Consider the following 24,326-nt stretch of genomic DNA (forward strand, 5'->3'; position numbering starts at 1 on the left):
GAGGAGAAAGAGTAATGGATCTGATGGTACCCTAGAATGGCAAGTATCCCGTTTCCAAGTAGAAACTGTGCTGCCAGTGATCAGTAGCTCAGAGCTTAGTCAAATCTAACAAACAATTAAACTGTGAGGCAGGAAAAGACTAACTATCTTGGAGAACCATAATGTATTAGATGTTTTCCCAGCAACTGTCTGAAATACACCACCAGGTGTAAAAGATAAGTCTGCTGGGGAAGGGAGAGCTAGTTAATGAGTAATACCAGGAAGTAACAAAGGTTTGAAAAAAACAGCACAGCTTCTCCCTTCAGAAAGGGTCAAAAATTTAGTTCTCCATCCCAAATACTTGCCCTTTTCCAACGGGGACATCATGACAAGCAAGAGCAGGAAGGATGCACAACCCCCCAACTCCAGATGTCCAGATAACAGCGCATTCAGACAACAGAAACTGTCAGCCTGGCAGCCCAAACTCACACCTGCGTCTGTCCTCTCTGGCTTCATTCTTATCAGCGTATTCTGCCTCACCATGGGAGTCTGCCTCATCTTGTCCGCAAAGAGCGTCAAAGAAGTGCAGGTTGGTTTGGGGTGTATTTTTTGACACATTATTACATAGAGATTTAATTGTGTTTAGGAGAAAAATAACAGAGAGCTTGTGCTTCAAAACAAAGATGGTTGCAATGATACTGTGTACTTGTATGTGCTTCCTTCATACAAGTATGTCAGCCCAACTGGTTTAGAATCTGCAGTGCCCCTGTGAAACTATAGTGATCACCAGGAAAAAGATTACCACATTGTAATTTTTCCATGTGCTTAGGGGAGGAGAGAGACTGGTCACTGTAATTACTAGAACATTTAAATAAACATTGGTCATGTTAAAAATCTTTAAAAAAAAAAAGAAAAAAGAAACAACGACAACAAAAGAAAGTGTCCGTGCTTTTTAACAAAATTACTCTAGGTAGACCTGATTAAACATTATGACTGTTTGCAGACATTAAAAAAAAGAGAGTACTTTATTGGAAGAAGCAATGTGTTACTTCCACCTGGCTCTGGAGCTGTACAGATTTGGCAATTCAGGCAGTTTTTTGGTGCTTTTAGCTAAAGCTGATTCAATCGGCTATTAGATAAAAGCACCAAAAAAGGTCCACTAAAGTGCCCAATCTATACAGATGTTGGGCAAGCTGGATCCAACTAACATGCTGCCTCTTCTGGGCATGTGCTGGGCTGGGCATAGGAACATGCTGAGTTTAAAGTAAAGCGCCATTTTTGGTTTTTTGTTTTGTTTTTTTTAACATCTGCAAGGAGCCTATAAGTCCAAGTGAGAAATCAAAGCGACTGATCGTGATCAAATAATGTCAATGGTCATCTATCAATTCACATTATTTTGATGTTTCTGGCAGCTGTTCAGGACCTGTGAGAATAATCATAAATCTTGAAAGCTTCAGAGACTATCGCAAGTGATTAAGAGACTGATCAATTGTTTTGGGGATGCATTATCAGCTTTTTATTTGGTTTGGTTTTCCAGCTAGTATCAGTACGCTACCAGGTGACTGAGCTGACTAATCGCACAAAAGAAATAATCACTAGTCCAAGTTAACTGTTTAGAAACTACTCATAGGTTAAAATTGGTTGTGTAAACAATGTTGGTGAATACTTACGAAACAGCAAATGCATCTGTAGAAACCACTTTCACTTTGTGACTGACTTATGAACAGAAAAGTGGTATAAATCTACCAGTAGCATTATTCACAATAAATAACCAGCTCTAGGTATAGGTAAGTAATCGAATATCAGTTTTACACAGGATGAGTTAAAACATACAATGATTTATTCTTGGTTACTCAGTGAATCAATCGTGCAGTACCACCCAAGGTTTCCCAGCCTTCCCTAATGCACATTGCCATATGCAGCATTCATGTGGTATGGAGCACATAGCGTGTACTAGGACTGACTAGGATAACTGGGATATTTTTGTATGACCCAAGGGATTAAAAAAATAGCATGAGAACATTTGTGTGAGCTGGTTTCCTTACAGAAAAAGTGGATTTTTCAGACATTATGATGGCCTTGCAGCTCACTCTGTCTCTGATACTGTATAACCTAAGCATATACTTTCAGCCCTTAAATTGTCAGCCTTTATGATGAAAAGATGTTACTAAATATTCAATTATAATAGGGTGTTGGTCATTTTCAGCATTAAAAGCTTTTGTTTGGGGTAGAAGGTGCTAAATAAATGCAAAATGTTAAACAGAGCAAAATGGTGTCAATTTAGATACGTTGCTTGCCTCAGTGACTTTTTTGATGGCTCTGTTCTTTGTGTGCCAGCTGGCTTCAGCCCTGCCTTGGGGATTCCTGGTCCACTTCCAGGTCCACCAGGGAGCATGCTGGGCGTCCCCCCGGCTCAACAACTGGTGCCGTCTGGATCGGGGGGGGCACCTGAGGTTCCCCTGTGGCTGATCATGGGGGTGGGGGGGAGTCCCATGCACTCCCTGGTGGACTTCTAGGTTCGCCGCTGAGCAGGTGGAGGCCCCCCCCCCCCACACTCCTGTGGGACACTCCACGCACCCCAGCACCACAGGTATCACAAGCTGCGCCTGCTACCTCGTGGTACGTAGAAAATACATTTAAAGCTGCATCTACGGCCAAATCGCTGATTCTCTGAATCGGCACCAAATCTTCAGATTCAGATTCGGCCAGATTGAATCGGGGACAGTGATCCAAATTGACAAATCAAATCACTGTCCCTGATTCGGGCTAAATCCGAATCTGAATTGAATAGGGCCCACTTCGCACACCTCTATCTGTCAGTCAGATGTTTCACCAGCCAGATGGGATGATTATTGAGCAATGTAAGGGTACATTGCTTTTCTGGGGAAGGAGGAAGTACACTCAGTCCTCAGGACAGGAGTCTCATGGATAGGGGTAGAGTTGTCAGAAGAACCTATCTGACTTAAAGACATAAGTCCCTCTGATATTCAATGAGATTTAGTGTTCAAAGTGCCTAAAATGGGCATCCCAGTCTTAAGTGAGTGACTTCCTTTGAAAATATTTGTCCCTGGTTACTTGAATGCTCCTTGGAAACGCATGAGAACTGGTTATTGAGTCTTAGCAGCTAAGATATGAGGCTGACTCAAGGGGATGTCCTACAACGTCTGATTCTTGCTTTGTTTCTATGTTGGATAGATTAATTATTCAGACAAATGCCTGATCTGTTCAAAACTGCGTGAAAATTCCTCTAATTGGAATACTGAATGCCTCTGCTCTGCTGACTTCAAATTAGAGGAAAAAATACAGGTAAGTAACATGAGAAACCACCCACAAACTATAGCTACTAAATTCCTATGTGATATGAAGTATACATTTGGCTACATAAGACACAAAATGATTTCCTTGAAGTCCTTCATTTTGCTGTGTTTCACAAATCTAAAACCCTGGGCATGCTAAATCTTTGCCACTGGCGTTCATCCTGGCACATTCTGTTAACTAAGCAACGTCAGGCCTCATTAATACTTGGACAGGAGATGAGGTAAAAGTAGAGGCTCTAGAAAGTGGTGGCATTTCAAGACGTGACTTTTCCCTCTGAGTCAGTAGTGAGCCCATGTCTATACCCTGGGGGCACAGTGCTGCTAAGTGAACATCTCTCAAAAGACATTAAATCTTGACCACTTGTTAACTACCATATTTACTTGAATCCAAAATGAGGTTCCCACATGGGGAAAACAAAGCCTTGCCTTGGATTTGAGGACCAGCCTGGGACAGGTGGGAGCTCTGGTCTGACTTTGATCCCAGGCTGAAGCCAGAGCTGGGCCACTGCCTGCCCCAGCCTAGAATAGTTTTTGGTGGCAGATGCGGAACATGGCTGGGGGGAGCACAGGGGAAATTGGGGGGAGGGAAACCTGCAGCCTTCCTCCCCCAGCACCCCCTATGCCTGTGCCTGCCTCCCCTCCCCTCTGCTTCTCTCCTCCCAGCTGTGCCCTCCCCCCTTACCTTCTATTCTAGCTCCAGCCCCAACCTGGTGGGGCTGGAGGATGCCACCACTTCTCCCTGGCTAAGGCTGGGCTGGGGCTGTGCTGCTGTAGCATGTCCTGGATGAGAAGAACAGCAGCAGGTAAGGGGGGTGGGCAAAGAGGTGGGGGCAGGCACAGGCATAGGGTGCAAGTGGCCTGGGGAGGCAGGCTGCAGGGGAACAGGAGGTGGGGGAGGCAGGTATGGGCAAGGGGGGCATATGGTAGGACTGGCAGCAGGGTGGGCAGGAGTGGGAGGGCAGTGGGTAGGGAACTGGCCCCTCACCAGTGCTTTCCCCACCACCAAAGTGAGGTTGGACAAATTTAAGATGGCATTCTACTATTTAGTTTCTATACCTGGAAAATTATGACATCTATAATTTTCCATGAATAGAATCTAATTATTTTAGGGGGTTATCTTAAATTTGAAGTCATCTTGGATTTCAATAAATACAGGTAACCTCTTGTAGCCCTTTTCACAAGGGCTGTAGTGTTAATGTCCTGGCTCCATTTTCATGTTAGTAATTTCATTCTAGAGTTTTAACTGGAAAAGTTACTTTTTTCTGTCCTAAACTGCTGAAGGATATTGTCATGCACTGTTAAAAACAATGAAAAAAAACTACGCCAGGGGTTGGCAACCCCCAGCATGGGTGCCAGAGCACACACACTTTGGGACAGAGGGCAGGGAAGGGGCCAGGGCTGTGCTGCCACAATGAGGATCAGGTCCCCTGTGGCTCTCCCGCCATCTGCCCCTGGCACATCAACATCTTACAAGTTGAGTTTGCTGGTGTTTTTGGCACTCTGCTGAAAAACGTTGCTGAACCTTGAACTACGACAAACAAAACTACTTCATGGGATAGCTATATTTCAGTAGTGATCAGAGTGTGCAATTTAAATTTTTAAAGCCACTATGAGATTCCTCAGCACAGAAGAGGCCCCAAAGATATTACGTAGACTAATACATGTGGTGCAAGAATGTTTTGAGAGTTGTAGAGCATTTAAAATCAAAGGTAAAATATATTCCTTTCTTGGCTACAAAGACTAGGTACATATTTCTCCTTAGCCTAGACCTCTTCTAGACAGAGGACTTACACCCTTCTAAAAAACTGACCCTAAGTGACTTAGGAACCCAGCTCCCATTTTCAGTAACTTAGGGGGCCTATATACAGCAATGAGGCTGCTCCGAGAGTGCATCAGAGCAGGCTTGATTGAATCTGCTGAAGCATGGTAATTACCAAGGATCTGAGTTTTCCATTTCCTATGGAAAAAAGTGGATTTCCTTTTTTAAAGGAGAAAAACATGGATTCTATCTTTGAAGCTGGCAACTTCAGGTTTCCCCTTGCAGGCTGGCAGTGTTCCAGCCGACAAGGATCTACTTGGGGCTCAGGGAAGCAGAGGGAGGGAAATCGCGGGCAGGGAGCACCATGTGTTTGCGCACGCACGCACATGTGGTTGGCAAGGCAGGGTAGTGGGAGCAGCCCGCGCAGCTGGAAACAGGTAAATCTATGGGACGGGGGGCTTGGAGGGCCAGGACTGGGGGACTGTCCGGGGAGCTGTATGTGGGGCACGTGTGTGTGTGTTGCAGCGTGTGTGTGGTGTATGTGTGTGGGAGTCTGTGTATCTTAGGGTACCTGCCAGCACTGGGGGAGGGAATCCGGGTGCTGGGGCTGCAGCAGGGCAGTGGGTTTTGAAGCAACACTTGGTGCTGCCAATGAGCCCAGCTCAGTGTTGCTGCCAGAGGTGCCTGGCCCTCCGGTGGGGGAAGGAGGTGGGAGGGTGTTCTTTGGGGGTGGCGGGAAGCCAGGCAGTGGCTGAGGCACCACATGCTGCCCTGCACCACTGGCTGGGGCTGGGGCATGATGGGAAGGACTGGAAGTATGGCTCTGGCCCAGGCCATGCTGTGTGCAGCTGGAGGAGGGTGAGGGGCTCCAAGCAGTTTCAGTCCCACTTGTGGCTGCAGCAGCTCCCACTCATGTAGGTGGCAGCAGAGTGAGCCCGGCCCCAGCACAGGCTGGAAGGAGGAGGGGGAGCCAGTGGCACTATCCTGTTCCAGTCTGGGGCGCTCATGCTACACCAGGCAGCCTAGCCATGTTCCTCCCCCTCCCCCCCAAGCCAGCAGTATCTCCCGACTTCACATGGCCTTCCCTGCCTCTGAGAGCATGGACACCAGCCTCTGGCAGCCTGATCATGCAGCTCCTCACTGCCCCTGAAAGACCCCTGCCCCCTCCCCCTGCTGCAGCGCTGTGAGTCCGTGTGGGGCCGGCCGGGGTGGGGGGTAACTGAGGGCTGCGAGTCAGGAGTGAGGAGAACCAGCAGGGATGGAGGGCTGCGGGTTGGGAATGAAGGGCACCAGTGTGTGTGTGTGGGGGGGCAGTATATCAGGGCTGCTCAGTGTGACAAAATAGCAGAGGCAGGATAGCCACAGCTGGACCTATGTCTTGGTGAATGAAGGTGGCAGGGAAAGCTCTGATTTTCCATGATAAAAAAGAAAAAATCAAATGCCAAAATATATAGGTAATTAGAATGTACTTTATGATTGAGGCACTGGGAAGCTTCCAAATTACTTTAAAATGATAAATATATCAATAAAACATTGTGTTCAACTGATATATATATAAGTTGTGTTTCATTTTAATTGTAAAAAACACATAGATTTGGGGTTTTTAATCATAATTTGGGATTTTTTTAATTGGAGAGAACAAGGATCCCTGGCAATTACCACACTCCAGCAGACTCCAGCATCTTGTGCATCAGCGTCCCCATGCTGAAAAATGGCAGTGGGGGTGCTTTAACTAAATCTCGTTTGACGAGCTTTATTTAGTTAAAGTGCCCCCACCACCATTTTTCAGCATGGTGACACTGATACATGAGACACTCCCAAGTGCTTTAATTAGTATGGCCCTTGGAGCTACTCTGTTTAAAGCACACCCTCCCTCTACTCCTGGAGCGCATGTCTAACTGCTGTTAGGTACTTGGGAGCTAGCATCTAGATTGTTAAAGATCTTTAGGAACTGACCTCCTGAAGTACCACAAGGGAGCTTATTCATGTGAATCAAGTTTTGCTGGATCATGTCCAATACCTGTTACTTTGAGTAAAATAATATCTTTGAATTACCATAGTATGTCCTCTCCAATGATTTCAGACTACAAGGAGTAGGGGAATGATGGTGTTCCACCTCTCCTCCATCCACAAGCCCAAAGCACATGGATGTCTCAAATAAACTGATCAGCTGTAATGTTAACAACATGAGCATCTAAATAGTCATCATACAGCTGCCTGCACTTGTGAAATGTATCTTTTTGCTTGTATCCCCTCTCTGCCTAAGTTCTTCTTTTGAATTCTAGGGTGATGTTTTTATGTACTACGGCCTGCAAAACTTTTATCAGAACCACCGTCGGTACGTCATGTCCAGGAGCAACGCGCAATTGCTGGGTCGAAATACAGATGTAAGAATGTTGCATGATCGATATTTTAGTGCAGGGCCATCCAATTTCTCAGCAGACAGGGGCCACACACTCCGCAGACTGCACCAGTGCAAGCTGTGGGCCTCTTGGACCAAATGACATGTGAGCAGTGCCCTGGCCTCAGTCTCTGCATCTTAGCTGCAGTCTCCTGTGGCAGTGAGCTCCCTCAGCACCATGGGTGGGAGCCACACCTTACCACCCACGAAGATAGGGTGATGAAGCAAAAGCCAGAAGAGGGAAGGGGAGCCCAGAGCAGCTGGAGCCAGGGGGAGAACAGCAACTGGGTCAGAGCCTGGAGAGCATAAATTAACCCCTCACAGGCTGCACTGCAGGCTGCCACTGTACAGCCCTGTTTTAGTGTACAGAGAGCTAATGTAAGCCCGCTATAGCCTCTAATGCAGGTGTCTGAGTGTTTGGCTTGGTAATAAGGTAAAGCTTTTCCAAGCTAAGTCACTGCTGTCTGGTTAAGCCCATGTGACATGAGTTGGTGAGAGGTATGGAAGAGGAGAGGAGAGTGGTTAAAGCACAGGTCCGGGTTCTGTTCCTGGCTCCGTCTCTGACTTGCTGTGAGCATAGTTGAGTTGGTATACTTCTCTGTACTTCAGATTCCTGCTACAGTCAGTGCAAATAATGTTGCTCCTGAAAGCGGGGAGGTTGTAATGCTTAATTTGCTGGAGCACATCAAGCAGCCTGAGCTCCTGTGGTTGAAGGTGCTGCAAAAGCAGAATACATATTCTTGCTGGCTTCAGTGGCATGGGGTCAACTTCAAAAAATGATTCTGTAACTCTGGTGACTGTCTTAACAAGCTACCAGTGGCACTGAACTACCCTCCCCTAAAAGTCCTTTTAATTGGAGGTTGAGAGTCATGGCTGGGAAATTTTGGGGAAGGTTGCATTTTTGCTGCACCTGCTGTATGTTATCTCAGGATGAATAAAGGAAATTGGTCCTGACTCCAGACCTATCAAACCTGTTCCTTCTGGGAGCACTAAATTATAGAGGAGTCATAGAATCATAGAAAGTGAGGGTTGGGAGGGACCTCAGAAGGTCATCTAATCCAATCCCCTGCTCAAAGCAGGACCATCCCCAACTAGATCATCCCAGCCAGGGCTTTCTCAAGACTAAACCTAAACTTCCTTTGCTACAACCTGAGACCATTGTTCCTTGTTCTGTCATCTGTCACCACTGAGAACAGTCTAGCAGGGGTGGGTAATTATTTCAGGTAAAGGGCTACTTACCAAGTTTTGCCAAGCTGTAGAGGGCCATATGGGTAGCCCCTCCCCTTGACAGGTGCCCCACCCCCTGGTTGCCATCTTGCAACTGGAAGTCCCACCCCTAACCTCTGACCTTTGCTACCAGAAGACCTTCTCCTTGGCCCTGGAATTAGTCCTTTGGGGAAGAGGGTTTGCCATCTTAGGGGGGAAAAACCAAATTATGTACTAAAAATCAAATACCCATAATAATATATTTTAATTTAATTTTTTTTTAAATTGTCTTAATTGTATACATTTGTGGTATATATGCAGAAATAATTGCATATGGGGGTTTGTGTGGATGTGTGTGTGGGTATGGGAGCCATATAGTTTAGAGTGGCCCTACTGGCTAGGCACGGGCTTCTAGCTGGGGGCGTGGGGCCAGGATGGCCCTGCTGTTGCAGGAGCCTGCTGGCACTTCCCCTGGGTCTTAGATAAATATAAATATTAATTTTCTAAATGTTTTAGGGGCCCCATGGGCTGGATAGAATGGCCTGGCAGGCCAGACGTGGCTGCGGGCCGTATTTTGCCCACCCCGGTCTAGTTTCCATCCCTCTTTGTAACCACCCTTCAGGTAGTTAAAGGCTGCTATCAAATCCCCCCTCAGTCTTCTCTTCAAGCTAAATAAATTTAGCCGGGTTCCTTCAGCCTTCCTCAGAAGTCATGTGCCCCAGCCCCCAAATTTTTGTTGCTCTCCACTGTACTCTCTCCAACTTGTCCACATCCTTTCCATAGTGGGGGGCCCAAAACTGGACACGGTACTCCAGATGTGACCTCACCAGTGCAGAATAGAGGGAATAATTACTTCCCTTGATCTGCTAGCAATGCTCCTACCTAATGCAGCCCAGTATGCTGTTAGCCTTTCTGGCAACAAGGGCACACTGTTAGCTCATTTGTATCCAGCTTATTGTCCACTGTAACCCGCAGGTCCTTTTCTGCAGAGCTGCTGCTTAGCCAGTCTGTCCCAAGCCTGTACTGGTGCATGGGATTTTTCGTCCTAAGTGCAGGACTTTGTACTTGTCCTTGTTGAACCTCATGAGATTTCTTTTGACCCAATCCTCCAATTTGTCTAGGTCACTCTGAATCCTAGCCCTACCCTCCAACATATCTGCTACATCCCAGCTTGGTGTCATCTGCAAACTTGCTGAGGATACAATCCATCCCATCTTCCAGATCATTAATGAAGATATTGAACAAAACCAGCCCCAGGACCGACCCCTGGGGCACTCCACTTGATACCGGCTGCCAACTAGAGTTGAGCCATTGATTACTAGTCTGTTGAGCCCAACAATCCAGCCAGCTTTCTATCCACCTTACAGTCCATTCATCCAACCCATACTTCCTCAGCTTGCTTGCAAGAATGCTGTGGGAGATCTGGTATCAAAAGCCTTGCTAAAGTCAAGGTATATCATGTCTACTGCTTTCCCCACATCCACAGAGCCAGTTATCTCATCATAGAAGGCATTCAGGTTGGTCAGGCATGACTTGCCCTTGGTGAATCCATGCTGACTGTTCCTGATCACTTTCTTCTCCTCCAAGTGCTTAGAAATGGATTCTTAAGGATTCTGCTCCATGATTTTTCTAGGGACTGAGGTGAGACTGACTGGTCTGTAGTTCCCCAGACAATCCTCTCTTCTTCCCTTTCTTAAAGATGGCACTATATATTTGCCCTTTTCCAATCATCTGGGACTTCCCCCAATTGCACTGAGTTTTCAAAGATAATAGTCATCACAGTGGCTCTGCAATCACATCATGGGCCTAACTCAATCCTCAGCACCTCCCCTGTTTGGATGCATCACGTTAGCATCTCAGCCCCATGGACTTGTACACATCCAGCTTTTCTAAATAGTCCCTAACCTGTTCTTCACCACTGAGGGCTGTTTACCTTCTCCCCAAACTGTACTGCCCGGTGCAGTAGTCTGGGAGCTGGCCTTGCCTGTGAAGACCAAGGTAAAAAAGGCATTGAATACTTCAGCCTTTTCCTCATCATCTGTCACTAGGTTGCCTTCCCCATTTCAGTAAGGGACCCCACTTTCCCTGACCTTCCTCTTGTTGCTAACATACTTGTAGAAACCCTTCTTGTACCCTTCATGTCCCTTGCTAGCTGCAACTCCAATTGTGCTTTGGCTTTCCTGATTTCATCCCTGCATGCCCTGAGCAATATTCTTATACTCCTCCCAAGTTATGTGTCCAAGCTTTCACTTCTTGTAAGCTTCCTTTTTGTGTTTAAGCTCACCAAAGAGTTCTCTGCTAAGCCAAGGTTGGTTGCTTGCCACATTTGCTATTCTTCCTGCACATCAGGATGGTTAGTTCCTGTGCCCTCAGTCAAGAAGAGCATGGCCTCTAGTTGATCTCTCCAGCACTTGCACCAGGAAATTGTCTCCAACGGTCTCCAAAAACTTCTTGGGTTGCCCAGCAGATGTCAGGGTGATTGAAATCCCCCAGGAGAACCAGGGCCTGTACTCTGGAAACTTCTGTTAATTGTCTGAAGAAAGCCTTGTCTACCTCATCCTCCTGGTCAGGTGGTCTATAGAAGACACCCACCACAACATCACCCTTGCTGCTCTCCCCTCTAAACGTAGAGACTTTCTAGAGCCAGTTTCATACTGGAGCTGTAAGCAATCAAACAGCTCTTTTACATACAGCACAACTCCTCCTCCTCTTCTCCCCTGCCTGTCCCTCCTGAACAGTTTGTACCCATCCATGACACTGTTCCTGTCAGAGCTATGGCCTCCCAGGGGATCCTGCTGGTTTAAATCTTAGTTTAAAATGAATACACAAATCCCCCTCCTTCCCCATCAGTTCCCTAGCTTGTCAGTTCTAGGACAACCCAACAAACCATGTATCAGAGGCAGAGCTGATGAACACTGATTTCTTACTTAACCCAGAAGGTTTGCAGCTGCTCTGTGAATTGGTATCAGAGGGCAATTCCAGCAGAAAAATGTCCACAGTGACTTCAGACCTCCTGGAGGTGACATTAACCATAGACTTGAAAGCGGCAGTGCAGCCCCTTGCAGGTGACCACATGTCTTACAACCCAAAGAGGGGAAAGGTTGGCCCAGATCCAGAGTTTCAAAATTAAAAGAGAGAAGGATAAAAATATTGAGCTCTGCTATTTTGAGATCTGGCTGTGCGTTATAGCTATACCCTGCAGTAGAAGAGAATTAGAAGGGCTGTGTTGCCACAGGAGATCCTCTAAGGAGCTGAATGGATCTGAGGTCATGTAACAAGCCACTGGCAGAGACTGGAGCAGAGCACAAGTCTGCTAATGCTCTGTCCATTGACCCTGACTCATTCCAGGTGGGTTTGTCTCCAAAGTGACTGAGAGGCCCTGGAGACTCCTAAGTGTTTAGTGTTTAAAAAAATAAAAATAAAAAGGGGAAATAGATAAAATATTAAGCAAAAGATTGCTTAGGAAAAGATGTAATTGTTCTGTGTCCTTACATTCAGATTCATAACAGCAACTGTGCACCTTTCTCAACCTATCGCAATGGAACTCCCATGGCTCCATGCGGTGCTATCGCCAACAGCATGTTCAATGGTAGGTGTCTTCCACATCTCATTTATTCAACTGCCTGGCTGTACCCAGTGGAAACATCTCTGTGGCCCTGAGTCTACCCAGAGCCCCACTGTTGGTCTCTGCTCCCACTTGTTGTTAGGCAATGTGACTGGAATGGAGATGCCAAACAGCACTGAATAGCATTCTACCACTTTGCCTGCAAGCCTAAATACATTGCCGTGTCTAGAGGATTGCAAGGAATCCTACAAACCATTTGCAGGACTGAGGTTCTGAGTAGCCTAGTAAAGTAGCTTAGCTGGAAAGTGTGCAGCTGGGTGAGCACAGAAGACCCGGAATCTAGCTTCATCGGGTGATGTGCTTGCAAGTGTGAAACAACACATTCTTGCTATACTCAACTGTCAGTTGTGTGTGTGATCTTTTTCTCCTAACGTAGTTACCTCAGAGCAGCATCCCTAATGGTGGTGGTGGTTGGCCATCACATGCTGTAGAACTCTGTTCACACTAGGGAGTTGTGTCACTAAAATGTCATTGGTGTAGTTGAACTATTACAACTTGTGTGTGTAGACAAGACCAAAGTGTGCATACATAGGCCCTGTCTTCATGGGCATAGAAAATGTGTATTTCAGTCTTACTAGCCCAGTTGAATTCATCTAACCTGTTTGAAAAAGCTTCTTACCACTTGCTAAAAGAGAGAGAGCACCACTCTTCCATGCAGACCAACCAATATGGCTTCAGACATGTTAGCCTGTGTCTCAGTGAGACTTAAGAAAGCTTTTCAATAATGTGACATAAACATCATTCAAAAAATGCACTCTTCTACCCAGGAGATTGTACCAGTTTTCAACTAATTTGTAATTAGACTTGTTCAACTTTACTGGATAGTCTCATAATGACAAATCAGGATGTTTCCTTAAGGCAAAGACTCCCTGGTCTTTATGTTCACTTCCAAAAATATTGATTTTATATAGTCTCACTTTGACATCTCAGTAGAGAAGAGGCACAGGTTGCTTTTATCTTGATACAGGGAATTGAGGGCAGCTCATGATAGGAAGTATAATATTAGCCTTATTTACATGGAAAGAAGCAACCAGTTTCTTGATTCCTCTGGAATTTTAAAATAAGGAAGCTGCCCTGTATAAGCTCATTTGCAGTAAAACACACTTTTTCTAATGCTGCAGTCATTCTCCTGGTGTCTCATACAACACACCCTGGGATATAATACCTTTTTGAAAGGTGGAACAAAGAAAAAAAGATCTTTCCTTGTAGTAAGTAACTGAGTAGCAGCAGTCTTTGAGACTTCAAAGATTGTTCTTGTTTAAGGCTCTTCAGTGGTAAACTTCTGGTGGAATACACCAAATGGGTAGAGGCTGAAAAAAATCATAAAATATTCTCTTATCTCTTTATTTCTCTCTGTTCCATGGAGGGGAGGGGTTAGTGTGTGTGTGTGGGTGTGTGCATACACATACCTGCACCTACCTTCAAGCTTTCACTTGGTCATGCTAATTACTAAAGTGACAGGTGGCAGTTGCAGGGCAGTTAATGTTTTCGCTCGATCTGAGCCTTCAAGAGGCCGAGAAGCGATTAATACATATTACTTTTGATCCTTCTGCAGATACAATTTCTCTTTTTTACTATACTAATTTATCCACTGCTATCCAAGTCCCACTACTAAAGACTGGAAATAGTTGGTGGACAGATAAATATGTGAAATTTTGCAATCCAACATCACACAACCTCACTTCTGCATTTGCAGGTAAGAATTATTTCATTTGCATTCCCTTATTTTTAAAGTCTGCCTGCTGTGGGTGGACACCCCCTGAGACAGGCTCAGGCCTTGTGAGAATGGTCTGTGTGTTCTCCCCACTGGCAATTAATTTATCCAATGGAAAAACCACAAGAGCAACCTCACAAAACCGTCTCCAGGTTCTCAATGGAAAAACACCAGAATCAGCATCTGGGATGGAAAGACAGATGCTATAAAGAGAAAAAGATGTTCCAGAAAGACAGAAAAGTGAAGTCTTTCCCCTCTTCTCCTTACTGAGGAAGACTGTTGGGCAAAAAGAGTGAATAAAGTGGGACTTATTGTCAGATCGTCATCTTCGTTAGCTCTTTAAACTGATGACTAGCTGTCACTATTGATATTAATAGCATCACTACTGGTAGTGCTGCTGTTAGTTTATATTTGTATTGTGGGGAGGACCTGTGAGTACTAATCATGAACCAGGACCCCACTTCGCTTGATGCTGTACAAATGCTGAGCTGGAAAATGGTCCCTACCCCCAAAAAACTTGAAGTCTGTGCAAGATTAGCACCACAGCTACCAACTGTAGATAAACAATGCATAAATACTGACCTATCTTTCAGTGCATTTTGTGAGCAAAGAGAAAAGAAACAATCTATCAAAGCACAGGTAAACAATTAATTGCAAAAAGCAGGGTAGAGATGCACCTTATAGCTTAACTGCATGAGAGCTGCATGAACTTTTGTGATCTCCAGCTTCCTTCATCAGATGCTATGAAAAGACATGCAGAAAACAGGCTATCAAAAAGAGGGGGTGATAAGATTAAGCGTGGGAGCATTGCCACGTGATGAGAGTACAGAAGGTAGGAACCAGAAACAATGGTAATAGTTCATGCCTGAATCACTTTCTTTTGCACGGGTTTCTCTATTACATAAGGATTAGTATATAATTAAGCTCAGTTCATTTGTGTTCTAAGATCTTTGGATGGAAACAGCTCTCTGCTGTGCCTGTCTTCCAAAAGCAGGGCTAAACCTCTGTCCATTCTCTGCTCTTGCATCCTCAGTTAAACATCAGAAGCCCGGCAGGTGTCAATAAGTAACTACTTGTCTGAGCAGCATTCCTTCCCTGTTCTCCATTTTCCTCCCCAGGGACAGCAAAGCCTCCCTACTGGCAGAAACCAGCCTATTTATTGGATGAGGAGAATGAAAGGAATAATGGTTACATCAATGATGACTTTATCATATGGATGCGGGTGTCAGCTTTCCACACTTTCAGAAACCTCCACCGTCGCCTCAGCCGCACCGAGCAGTTTGCTGATGGTCTCCCAGCAGGGAATTACACCTTTCGCATTTTCTACAGTATCCTTTCATCATGCCTGATGTATTCCTTCATTTTTAGATAGGTATAAATTAGATGATAGTTGGCTTGGCAGCATTATGGCAAGAAATAAAACCCTAAGGAAGATCTCAATTTTGACAACCCTGGATTTTCTGCAGTCTGCACTAGTGGCTTTAGACACATCTCTCAAGTGCTTTGTATTGGGCCAGCTTAAGCCATTGTACCTCAGTTCTGATCCCGCTGCTCGTCTGATGTTTAGTGACGAAGCACAGCAGTGGCAGCTTTTGTAGAGGTTGGGAAACCAACTTGTTCCAGGTAACCTAAAACAGGAATTTAAATCAATATATTTTACACTGAGCTACCTTCCAGGGGTAAGGTATTCATGTGTCAGAGGGCCTTTTCCAGTTGAGTATGTGTCAGTGGAGAACAGGTTTATTTATTCTTTTATCAGAACAAAGGCTTTTTCTATGCTGAAAGAGTCTGTGCTGCTATGGCTATGTCAGCAGAGACCCCTAGTGGAGATGCAACCTATGGGAACAGGAGTTGTTATGCCAGTGTAGCAAGGTCTCCTTCCCAAGTGTTAACCTTGGGGTGCCTGAAGTACTGCTGCATTGACACTGCTGCATCTACCCCTGGATGGTGCTGGCATAAGTCATCAGCCTAATGGCGTGACTTTCTCATACTCCTAGGTGAAGCAGAAGGCCAACAAATCTTTGTAATACCATCCTGTTCTAAGAGATGAAGCCTGGGATGCTAGTGTCTCACAATGAAGAGATTGGGATATCCTACAAGCATTATGTAGAGTGTTGGCATGTCAGGGCCTGGTGTCTGCAGGCGGTGGTTCTCTTGTACAATTTCCACCCAGATTTCCCAATTAATTTGATGTGTTCACTTTAAATATTATGGGCCCAGTTAAACCCTGATGTAACTCCAGTGCATTAAACAGTTACATGACACATGACCCTGACATCATAACATTAAAGGATCCAAGGGCTTTTCCATAATCTGCCTTGTAAAGGCACACCAAAGGTCTTCATAAACCTGGTGGACTATAGGGCCAGTGTAGTTGAGGCAGGCCAATGGCATTCAAGGGAGTGATGTATGTTTGGCTACCTTGAACTCCCCAGCCTGAATGATCAGGTACCTGTTTATCGGGCACTGACCGCATGCCCCTGGAGCTCTTATGAGAGGCCATCGTGCTGCATGTGTGAACTTCTTACCTCTACCCCACCAACTTGAGGCAGCAAAAGATATTTTTGCCAACTCTTCTCTGTACATTTCATCATGACAGTGTAAAGGACTGCAGCATAGGTGGTCTAGCATAATGGTTAGGCCACTGAGGGAAAGCAGGGCCTGAGGCTGAGTCAAAGGGCAAGATCCATATACCAAAGCCAGAGAGAAATCCAGAAGCAGAGTCCACAACATAGTCCAGGGTCGGGATCCAGGGATCAGATGCCAAGTACCAATCCAGAGAGCAATCCACATGGCAAAGTCTTAAAACAAAACCAAACCGGGATCAGGAGCCAGGAAAAAGAACCACAGGGAAATCCAAAGCTGGAGTCCAAAAATAAGCCAAAAACCAGGGTCAGGAACCAGGATAACCAGAGTGTAAGAACTAGGAGGCTTGCCACAGCAGAACTGTTGACTGGCCTGCAGACCCAAGGCCCAAGGTTTTGATGCCAGGGAGGAGGCTTGCTGCTCCTAAACTGCGGGAGAGTTAAGTAGCTGAGGTTTACTGCTGGTGTGGCCCAGGCAGGTCTGCCTGGTCAGCATCGTTGACAAACAATATGCTACAATTTGTTAATGAAACTTTAACTTCACCCCCATCAGATTTCCCGGTTTCCAGGTTCAAAGGGAAGAAATACCTGATTCTCTCAACTGTGGTGTGGTGTGGGGGAAGCAGCCTCTTCCTGGGAATTGCCTATACAGTTTCTGGTGCAGTGGTAATGCTGGCAGGTTTTATCATAACTGCCATTCACTTGATGGTCAAAAAAAGGAAAACTTACTTTCAAAGATAACTAGACAATATGACTCTTTGGACCAAAATAAAGGCAGTCCTCTGAAGAGAGGACAGAGAAGCATGGACCTTTCACACATTCCTCCTCCCCGTAGAATCACTGCAAACACAGAAGAGGTGGTGAACACACAGGAGTCCCGAGCATTGCAATGTTCTTCCATAATACCAAATAGCCACAAGTTCATCAGGTGATTCCGGATGAATAACCCCAAATGTCAGTTGTCTACTAAGAACCAATCTTCAGGATCTGAGAGGTGTTTGTGCTGTTTGGACCACTGTACTTATTTGGAATCCTGAACTGCAGTGCCTTCATAGAGAAGTGAGACTGGACGGGGCCTCAAGAGATCATCTGAGTAATTACCAAGTGCAAATGCTGGGCCAAAACTCAGGTCCTCAGATTTTGCTGAATCTGTAATCAGGCAAAACTCCCACTGATTCATTCAGCAGCATAACTGAGGGAAGGGGGAACCGGGGCAGCAGTCCGGGTGCCATCTTTGTGGGGTGGGGGAGGCAAGAGGGGGGGACTAGACAAAACAGCTACTCCTGTAGTGACACCTGACCACACCACTGTAATTTGCACAGCAGGAGCTGGTGCTGCCCCTGAGTTGGGGCCTGCTTCAGCTGTGGACCTCTCTGTGTGAAGTAATATTTGTAGTGAAGCTTAGGCTTCTAAGGCCAGATCCAGATGTGCAGGCATGTGAGATTTGTCGCCGCAAACCTCTTTGCAGTGCCACAAACTGCATGTGTTGCATATTAAACCATGGATGGCTGCCTGCTCACTGGGCTGCCTGCTTTCCTGTCTTGAGTCACACTGCACCCCAGGCAGCTGCTCCACGGCTCACTGGGGCACCACGTCATAGCACGGGCTTCACAGCAGAGCTCCCACACTGGGGCACGCAAAGACAGGGGATCAGCCAGCCTAGGGCTGCCTGTTCCCCTATCTCAAGGTACACTGTGCCTCAGCCAGCTGGGGAGTGGCTGGCCAGGGTGCCGGGTGCCTCAATGCACAGGGTGCCCCATCTCCATGTGCTACTTCCTGGCTGGCTGGGCCACAGGGTGCTTCAGCATGGGGGCTCCCTGCTGGCTAGCCCTGCCCCAGCCAGGCCCCCTGCAGCACATGGAGCAGCAGAACAGTGTGTCCTGCTGCAAACCATGTGAGCAGGGGCATGCACTGCAGCATAAAGTAGCAGCATCAATTTGTGCTGCTACTATTTGTTCTGCTGCAAACGCACGCCCCTGCTCACGTGGACACTACCTATGTGTCTAAATTGCTGTTAGAAATGGGACTTAGGATTCTAAATCTTTAAGGCACTTTTGAAAATGTTACCCTCTGTGACTCGGTTGAAATCACTGAGGCAACAGCCTGTGCCAGCGCTGGGATTAGAACTCAGGAATTCTGGCTTCTTGCCCTGTGTTCAGACAGACCAGAGGGCTGTTTTTCACTCAAAACAGAGTTTCAGGAGCTGCTATGCATTATAGGTGTATAAGCCACAGAACATTTGTCACTGGTTTTATTTCATCATTCAGAGTCTGGTAAAAATGTTAGGCAGGAAAAGAATAAACAATAATCTATGTATTTCAGTGTGAGGGGAGTATACCCAAATTAAAAAAAAATTGCTTATTTAGAAAGCCCATTCAGCCTAGCAAGCAATGCTTACAATATACCCATTATTATCCTTCAACTGTTCATGGAAGTAGGTTGCCTGTAGTCTTAACATCTATGAAGTCTTCAAACCCCTAAGAGGAAAATACTATCATGTAATGAATCTTCCTTCTTCCGTTATGCTGCTGTTTAGGTCCTGCCTCAGAAAGCAAAAGTACATTTTCTTTTCTTTTCTTTTACTATGGGTGTATCATTCTTTTAATTCTTATCATGGCCTCTAAATAATCTCCTTGGAATAAGTCTCTGGAACTGGGAGGTTACTGGTTTTTAATCCTAGTGACTCAGTGGGCACATCTACATGTGCAATTAAAGTGGAGCAATAAACTCCAGGGTTTAGTGCTCCAGAGTATATTGCTCCTGGGTGCTCCATTTGAACATGAGCTGGGTTGGAGCAAGCACGGCTGGCAGGGGACCTGGGGGGGAAGGGGGCTAGCCTGTCCACCTAGGGCTGGTCCTGCTCAGCTCAGCATGCCATGGAGGGGATGGCTGAGGCTTGAGGGTGCTTTAGTGTGGGGCCAGCAAGCAGCCCCTGCACTGAAGCACCCTCATGCCTCAGCCAGCTTCTACATGCATGGTGCTACAGAGTTACAACTACTACTGTGCAGTGGAGTTGATTAGTTTTCTGGGGCCCAATAGGGCTGCACATGTAGATGCTGAGATGTTTACTGCAGAGCTAATTAGGTAGCTTTGCAGTAAACATCTTGTGTAGACGCTTCCAGTTACATCTTCTGAGTCATTTCACATGGTATCCCTAGCCCAAAATGATAGGAGTAAAGGGATGAGGGTATTGCCAGAATACTGCCACTCTTACAGAAAGTCTTATCCAAGCTTTTTAGAAGAGGAAGGAAAGTGTCTGAGGGGAGGCAGGTCTCTGGTGATCTTCCATGCTGCCTACATTGAGGCAGGACTCCTGTGACAAGATTAGAGGCTTGTAGGATGCCATTATACTGCTTCAACCTTTAATGCTGGCTGAAAGAGGTGCGCTGGAGAAGAGGTGAGGCTCTTGCAGCTTGGCTGGCACTCTGGCACAGTAAAAAAAAAGCTGTACAGATGATTGTGAACCCACACTGAGGTCATTATCAAGGAATTAACTCATAAAACATTCTGGGTATTAATCATGGTGGGAGTTAGCAAGTTGGACTAAGCAGAAAATGGGACTGGTCCAAACAGGAAACTGACTTGTGATTTTGAACCCACTCAGACTGGTTTGTAACCAACCATTTAACAAAACCTAGGTGGGACACAAACTTTTTTATGTTTTCAGACCCTAAACTATTCATGGGGAGCAAAGCTGTGAAAACACCACAGTAGTCATAATAATCTCATTGAGGTTCAGGGACCTAAGAGTTCACTTTGTATTGCCTTTTTCAGCAAATTGGTAACCTGAGCATTACTGCCATTCTCATGTCATATGGTAGCATATGTGTTTTACGGAAAAGCATCCTGATAGGTAAAAATTGGAGATTACAATTTTATTGAGCTTACATATCAGGAATACTGAAAAGTAGATGACTTATTTCCTATATAGTTATTTATGTAGGCTTGTCTTTGGCAAAGCAAGATTGGAGTTTAAGAATGCTAAAGAAAGCGGGCCCTCACTCCCACCACAGTAAGACCAATCCAACAGCACTACTGTGGTAAAGTCTAAGAAAATTATTGATGGAATTTACAATATCTGAAACTGCAAAATGATGAAGTTGTTTGTGTTTCAACTCTTTCTCTTAAGGATGTTGTTACCCTAATAAATTATGCAGTACTCCAGAATACTCCCGTTCATTCTTGCTTGGAAAGGAAAAAACTGGAGTCATTACCACTAATGCTTTATAACCTCATCTCGCAGCCTTGCACTATAGCCAGCACTGAGAAGCAGACAGATCCAGGCATTTTTATTACGTGCAAAAAACCCCTAACCTCCCTTGCCTCCCCCCCCCACAGGAAGTTATGTGCCAGGAGCTGAGCGCAAGAGTGTGTTTGTCTTCATAGAATCCTAGAAGTCGGGTCGGAAGGGACCTTGTAGATCTTCAAGTCCGACCCTCTGCCAGGGCAGGAGAAAAACCTGGGCTCAAATGACTCCAGCCAGGTAGGCATCAAGCCTCTTCTTAAAGACCCCCAGGGTAGGAGCCAGCACCACTTCCCTTGGAAGTTGGTTCCAGATCCTAGCCGCCCTGACAGTGAAGTAGTTCTTGCAGATGTCTAATCTAAACCTCCTCTCCAACAACTTATGGCCGTCTTGCCAGAGTTGATGTCATCATATGTGCTTAAAGTGGTGCAGAGTATGCAGTTTTCTTGTCATCAGCTATTTATGGACCAGGTAAATACAGGAATGAAATTATTTTTAAAGCAGTCTTATTCATTTGAATATTTGCGGTCAATAAAATAATTGGAGGGGTGGATAATTGAAGGAATTACTGAATAAATTCATACCAGCGGACATAATCAAAGCTCAAGTGAAGGAATTTGGACTAAAGGAGCTGAAGTAAATAGGATTTTGTTTCTTTTATATTTTGTTTTCTGTGTTTTAATTAATATACTTGTAGTTTTAGATGGGTGCTATTAATTTGAATTAATAAAGTCATTGTTGACCTTGAAGGCTATGTAGCTCACCTTTAACATTACTCCCAGGGGAAAAGAATTCCACTATTATAAAAATCCTATTTTGATTTGAGATCAGTTTCTAAGTGGCAGTATACAAGGGACTTATATTTTAATGTCAAACACTGCTGCACTTCTTTTATTTTGTTGTCAGATTCCATCAGCACTGAATTTCATTGATGGGAAATATATATTAACTGGAGCATGAATTACAGGACCTTTCAGTAGCAGTATGGTTACTGTGTTTGCCAAGTCTTTTTCAGGGTTTGCAGTTTCATTGCTAATACAGTTACTTCCACTATCTGCTTGCTTTGGTTTGTCTTCCTCTGTTGCAGACAAGACACCTTTGCTTAACTCATGTGGACTTAAAATAAAAGGTTGCATTCTTTGATGATTCTGAAACAGACGGCTGTTATCTGGGAAAGAAAACTATTTATATACTGTGTCCTTTCAGGACAAACAGGTCTGCAGAATGGAGATTATTAAAACATTAATAGAGTGCCATACACTTTAATGATTCATGGCAGTGTAAAACACATTACCTTCCTCTGAAAAATCAAGCTAACACTACCATAAAGATATGCACACCAGCTCAGGACTGAGCCAGCATGTGGATTTTTGATAATAAGAGAGGAATGCTGGCTTAAATTTTTGTGTTAAGCAGAGATTGGAAGGAGGTGAAGGTGAAAGCAGGTGCTTGGCAGAAGAGGACAGCAAGGCAGGGCCACAGCAGAGAAGACTTGAGGAGAGCAGAAAAGAGGCACAGAATGGAGAGCTGTGGGTAAGACCCGGGGCCGCTGGGAAGGAAGAGGTGATGGTAATAAAAGTGAACTGACCAGGCCATGGGGAAAAGAAACTGAGAAGTCACTGAACTGAGAGTGGAGAGAGAAGGGTCAAGGATGTTACCTCTTACAGGTATGAACCTCTTGCAGCCCCAGCAGAGCCTGCTGAGTTGCCAGCTCCTGCAGGCAACACAGGCTCACCTGCAGCTACCCTCCCTGCTCTCCCCAAGACAAAACATAAAGTGTTTGTTGTGGGAGACTCCATCCTGAGGGGGACAGAGAGAGTGATCTGCCATCCCGACCCCTTAGCCTGGGACGTTTGCTGCTTCCCGGGGGCCCGCATCCAAGACATTGTGGAGAAGATCCCTAAGGACACACTGCCTATGTGTCTCAGCAGTGATGGCAGTCCCTTGATATGAAGATGACAGACTTCCAATAGATAGGGAAGTGAGTCCAGAGATGATGGGAGAGGCCTATCTGAGATCTGCATGTTCAACTGCAGACGTGGCATACTGTACCAGAAAGGATGGAGTGGATCCCTGTGATGTCAGATCACAGCTTGTTTCCTTTGTCTCTCTTGCTTATGTGCCTTCATAGTGAAGTGAGTTTGCTTGAACTGTTGATACTTTGTTGTACTTCATGGTGCCATTGCAAAAGATTTAGTGCTCAAGTCTCCTAGGTACTGATGCTTGTATCTAATTCTTTTCAGATTGGCTTTTAAAGTGTCCTCGAATCTCTTTTGCCCACCTCTGGAGTGATGACCACTGGCCAGTTGAGAGTATAGGACCTGTTGGGAGTATAAGACCAAAAAACAAAAAATGAAAAAGAACTGGATCTGACCATTAAGGAATTCCTGTGGGGCTTCCTTATCATCCTAAGACAGCCACTGCACAGAGATAATCCTTAAGTGTTCACACATGTCCTGCATAATGAATTCTCTTGAAAAACATGGAGAAGGACACTCCTGGGCTATGCACCAGTAAGATTTCAGGACTATTGTCCAATTAGTTGAGATGAATCTGAAGCTGGACATGGCTCTCACAGTGCAGTCATTTTGGATCTCAGCCAAAACTTGTGGTGGCCTGATTAGGTCATTAGTACTGTTTGGAAAGAGAAGTGGCACAGTAGTTTTTAAACATACAGTGAGTGACAGAGAATCTGATAACTACATGCATTTATAAAATGCTCCTCTGTAGCTGGATCAGTTCAATTAATAAAATGCTCATTGTTATACTGCAAGTCTGCATTACGGAGTGTGTCAACAATATCAAAAAAGGTAAGGGTCACAAATATATTTGTCTTCCATGCATTGTTCCACTGACACTGTAGGCAGCAGAGTGTTCTTTAACGGTTCCTGTGTGAGAAGGAGCCAGTGAAGACAAGTTAGTTGAGGAGTCTGGCATTTGAATATACAGTAGTGTTTAGTGATAAAGGTTTACTTTCTGAGACAAAGAGAGAAGGAGGCTTTTCTGCACAACAGGCAAACGATAGTAGTCTGTGCCCTTGCTATATCAGTGGTTCTCAACTTTTTAGACTCAAGACACCCTCCATGACTTCCCTGAATGTGGCAACACACTGTTTGAGATCCCCTGTGAAGTCTCAGCTTCTCTACTTTATCTCTACGCTGCCGATGCTGCCAGGTGGACCCTGCCTCACATGCCTGTTTCCAGGAGGAGCATGTAGTGCTGGTTGGGGAAGCCGCTATGGCAGGAGTGGTGCTCCTACTTGCATTATGTTTTGCTTCCTTCCCTGTTCTGCTCCCCTTCCCCATTGGCTGGCAGTTTGTAAAAACGAGCTGCAAGCTTTGCAGAAGCTGAATATGACTGCACTATACCCAAAGAATCCCACTATCAGCTGCTGCCTGGGTTTTTTTATTCATAAACTTCCAGCCAATAGGTGAGGAAAGCAAAACCTAATGCTAATGTTCCTGCCACAGCTGCTTCCCTGCGGGACCCACATCCCT

At 45.4% G+C, this 24,326-nt stretch overlaps 1 protein-coding gene across 1 annotated transcript; it reads left to right on the forward strand.

Moving 5' to 3' along the window:
• The first annotated feature begins 199 nt into the window (after positions 1–199).
• Positions 200–17,812, forward strand: LOC149874061 (cell cycle control protein 50C-like). The gene is made up of 7 exons (XM_090055883.1): positions 200–568; positions 3,175–3,285; positions 7,341–7,442; positions 12,161–12,251; positions 13,843–13,983; positions 15,120–15,329; positions 17,140–17,812. The coding sequence occupies exons 1-7, from the start codon at positions 365–367 to the stop codon at positions 17,325–17,327; spliced, it is 1,047 nt and encodes a 348-aa protein (XP_089912009.1). The 5' UTR covers positions 200–364; the 3' UTR covers positions 17,328–17,812.
• Positions 17,813–24,326: the final 6,514 nt, after the last annotated feature.

The sequence above is a fragment of the Crocodylus siamensis genome, chromosome 1, assembly GCF_052110815.1.
Source record: "Crocodylus siamensis isolate JL-2025a chromosome 1, ASM5211081v1, whole genome shotgun sequence".
In the NCBI taxonomy this organism is placed as follows: Eukaryota; Metazoa; Chordata; order Crocodylia; family Crocodylidae; genus Crocodylus; species Crocodylus siamensis.

Coding starts and splice junctions, on each gene's coding strand:
- LOC149874061 (XM_090055883.1), top strand. CDS start 365: ATGACAAGCAAGAGCAGGAAGGATGCACAACCCCCCAACTCCAGATGT. Junction 569..3,174: donor AGAGCGTCAAAGAAGTGCAG/GTTGGTTTGGGG, acceptor TATGTTGGATAG/ATTAATTATTCAGACAAATG. Junction 13,984..15,119: donor CCTCACTTCTGCATTTGCAG/GTAAGAATTATT, acceptor TTTCCTCCCCAG/GGACAGCAAAGCCTCCCTAC.